General features: G+C 31.0%; 1 protein-coding gene across 4 annotated transcripts in view; it reads left to right on the top strand.

Moving 5' to 3' along the window:
• Positions 1-3390, top strand: part of LOC106468697 (TBC1 domain family member 2B-like) — a 38977-nt gene that overhangs the window by 23514 nt on the left and 12073 nt on the right. For all 4 annotated transcript variants that reach the window (XM_022397058.1, XM_022397057.1, XM_013929135.2 and 1 more), the window contains exon 9: positions 941-1047. In XM_022397058.1, coding sequence (XP_022252766.1) covers positions 941-1047 — 107 coding nt within the window. The remainder of the gene's footprint in view (positions 1-940; positions 1048-3390) is intronic.

Raw genomic sequence — 3390 nt, 5'->3', positions numbered from 1 at the left:
TTCATTCTAGAATGAAAGAGGCATAATTTTTTATGGTGGTTGCGAGATCAGTCAAATCTACCAAACCCATACAGAGAATTATTACTGAAAATAACAGATAAAATATAAAGTTTTTTCTTAAGAAACATTTGATAACTATCTGGACATTATAAACATTTCGCAAGAGAAATTTGAAAAATTTTCTGTTGCATAAAAGTATTTTTAATCTTAAAATAAAAATTACTTTACATGATAGATAGGCAACATGTCAAAAGAAAATAAGGCATGAGAAAAACATTGCTTTACAAACCTTAAGACTTAATAAATAAATTTGATATTTTGCGTATGAAAGCATTGTAATGTTTACTGATAATCTGCCAAATTTTGTTAACATTGACTTACTAATTTAAAAGTTATAGCATGAAAACTATAACAAGCACAAAATGGTTACGAGCCCTCGCTGAAAGAGTTAATATTCTATATTTATTTTAACTAGCACAAATGCTGCCCTATGGCTGGCTGTTTGTACTAATGATTACTAATTGTAGTATTCGTTCCTTATTGAAAAAAAGTAGAAGAATCGAACATTTCTAAAAAATTAGTTTTCTGGGAAGTACTGCACGGGAAAAGTGTTTGGATTGTGCTGATATAAACTGTAATGTTTTTATGTGTTGAAAGTGGTACCCTTTTTTATTTAAATTTTTTTTTAAGAACTCCATGTTTTTAATACTATATATACAAATTACTTCCTACTAAATTGTTTCAAGATCTTCATTCTTTATATTTATAGCTTTGGAAAAGTTGTGGGAAATTTCAGCAGTTGTATCCAAATCTAAGTTTTTGAGTAGTTGTGGTTTGTAGTTGAATAATCGGTTCTTTCTTTCTGCTTAAGAAATGGTTTTTTTATGTTTCAGTTGTACATTTCTATGTATGTGTAAAAAATAAACTATTATCTCTTCAGGATGCACGACAAGCCTATGAGCTACAGAATAAGTTCCTTAATAAAGAAATACTAGAAGTGAACCAGTTGTTGAGGGATTCTGAAGAACGAGAAAATAAGCTTACTGTGTGAGTTTGTGTTCAGATGTTTTTTGTTTTTTTTTAACATAAGATTGAGATTGAAAAAATCTGGTAGACTTTAAATATTGATTTCAGTTGGCATCTTTTTGACGTTAAAACATGACATGGATTCTTACTAGTTATGGAGAGAAGAATAGTTTATAACTTGTAAGTTTAATAGTTAAAAATGTTTAGTTAGAAATGTAGCAGAAATATCTTTGTTAAGTACAAAAGCGGCCGTTTTTCAATTGAATCGCACTATTAACTAAACTTTTTGGGGATTAGCTTTACCTAATTGAGAAAGAAGTGTGTGTGGTAATCTTTGATAGATTGTTCAGGCAGAGTAATCATGATGAGTAAACTGGAACAGATTGTAACTGTCTGTTGTGTATATATATATAAAGTGTGAATAGTATTATTACTTTAGAAGTTGGAGTTTATAATATCCATTGTTTTGTAAGATTTTACATCACTCTTACTACGTACTGTGTTTTGCTTTGTACAGTACCAGTGCTGTAAATCTTACATTGGCAGTAGTGTTTTGATTAACAGATTGATTTTTTTTTAATGTTTTCTGGTTCTTAATAACATCGTACTAAAGTACCCCATACTGTTGATCTTACGAACACAAATAAATATTTTTCTTTTATTTTGTTTCTCTGAAATGTTTCTTACTGAGTCTAAGTACATTGTTTACGTACAACATAATTGAAGTGTACGAGTTACATTTATGTACATGGTATTGGAAATAAATATTGTAATAGTGAATAAAATGAGTGTAAATTGCAAATATTATGGGATAGGACCCCCACCGCTTCCATTCTTTGAAAATTAACTGCACCACAGTACAGCCACATATTTACAATTTATATACTAAGACTGGCTGTTCTCCAACCAATCAGACAATGCCACATCAACATAATGCTTATAATAGTATGGACAGCCATACTATTCCCAGCAGTAAAGTGGTGATTGAAATTATGTCTCCCATAACAGAAATGCCACATGAGATATGTATTAAAAGCTTGTAAAGGCTACTCCGATCAACAGATGGAGGTGAAGTTTCATATTTCAGTAGTAGCTGCGTGGAAACAGAAGAGTGCGCCTGAAACTAGCACTATTGATAATAGAAGTCGTCAAGATAGAAAGCCCACTATCGTCTAAAGAGATGTTAAGTAACTCTTTACGTGATTCACAACAATCCATAAAATTCTTGCCAGTGACCGAGCTGTAATTATAGATATGAGTGTTACCCCAAGTGTAGTAAAATACACATCAGTGAATGTGTAGCTATCCAAAAACCACTGCTTAGGAGAGAGAGAACCAAGCCAAAAGACTGAAATAGACATCAGGCTCCAAACAATCAATAGGATGAGCAAAGCTGGAGGAGAATGTTCTTTACAGATGAATCCAAATTCAAATTGTTTGGTAAAATTAAAGATATTTTATTTGATGACATACGAGAGAATATTATCACAGTCATGAAAGATAATTTTTTTTTCTCTAGATGCCATTTTAAGACCAAACTATTTATTTGTATAAACTTAAATTGCTTTTTTTGATAGTACTAAGATTTAAACAGGTCATATTTTTAATTAGACTCACATTGCTTTGAATGTTAGTACAATACATTGTTAGATTAATGTCTGCAGATGGTATACCAAGGGGAAGTTCTACAGTTTATATGATTGTATATGGTGGGTAGCCTGTATGATGTCAATAAGTGAGGGTGGTGGTGGTAGGTATGGGGAAAATACATTATGGACATCTGTATGTTGAAATTTCTTTCCGATAAACAAGGATCACATAAAGAGGGAGGACTGTATTATTAACGGTGTATAGGCATACGTGGAATCTGAGAAACGGCAGCCAAGCATCTCGGCTTAATTTTGGGAGTTAAAAAAAGACTTTTGGAATGGTATTTCATAATTCTACATTAATAAACTTATGGCAGTATCAAAGTAAGGTGTATTGCTCTATTTAAAGTAAATACAAAATAATACTTATTTATACGTATCACCCTTGTTTTTTTCGTAATTGTTTCCGAAACTACATTTTAAAAGATTTTGTATGGTTTTAATGTAAATAAAGATGTTTAAAAAAAATAGCATTTCATTTGTTTGGATGTTGGGGAATGACAGGATATACTAGTACATATAATAACTATTGCGACAGGATATACTATACATATAATAACTGTAGCAACAGGATATACTAGTACATATAATAACTGTAGCAACAGGATATACTAGTACATATAATAACTGTAGCGACAGGATATACTAGTACATATAATTGTAGCGACAGGATATACAAGTACATATAATAACTATTGCGACAGGATATACTAGT

The sequence above is a fragment of the Limulus polyphemus genome, unplaced genomic scaffold (genome assembly GCF_000517525.1).
Source record: "Limulus polyphemus unplaced genomic scaffold, Limulus_polyphemus-2.1.2 Scaffold3118, whole genome shotgun sequence".
Taxonomy (NCBI): domain Eukaryota; kingdom Metazoa; phylum Arthropoda; class Merostomata; order Xiphosura; family Limulidae; genus Limulus; species Limulus polyphemus.
This window is presented reverse-complemented; position numbering and strand designations above follow the sequence as displayed.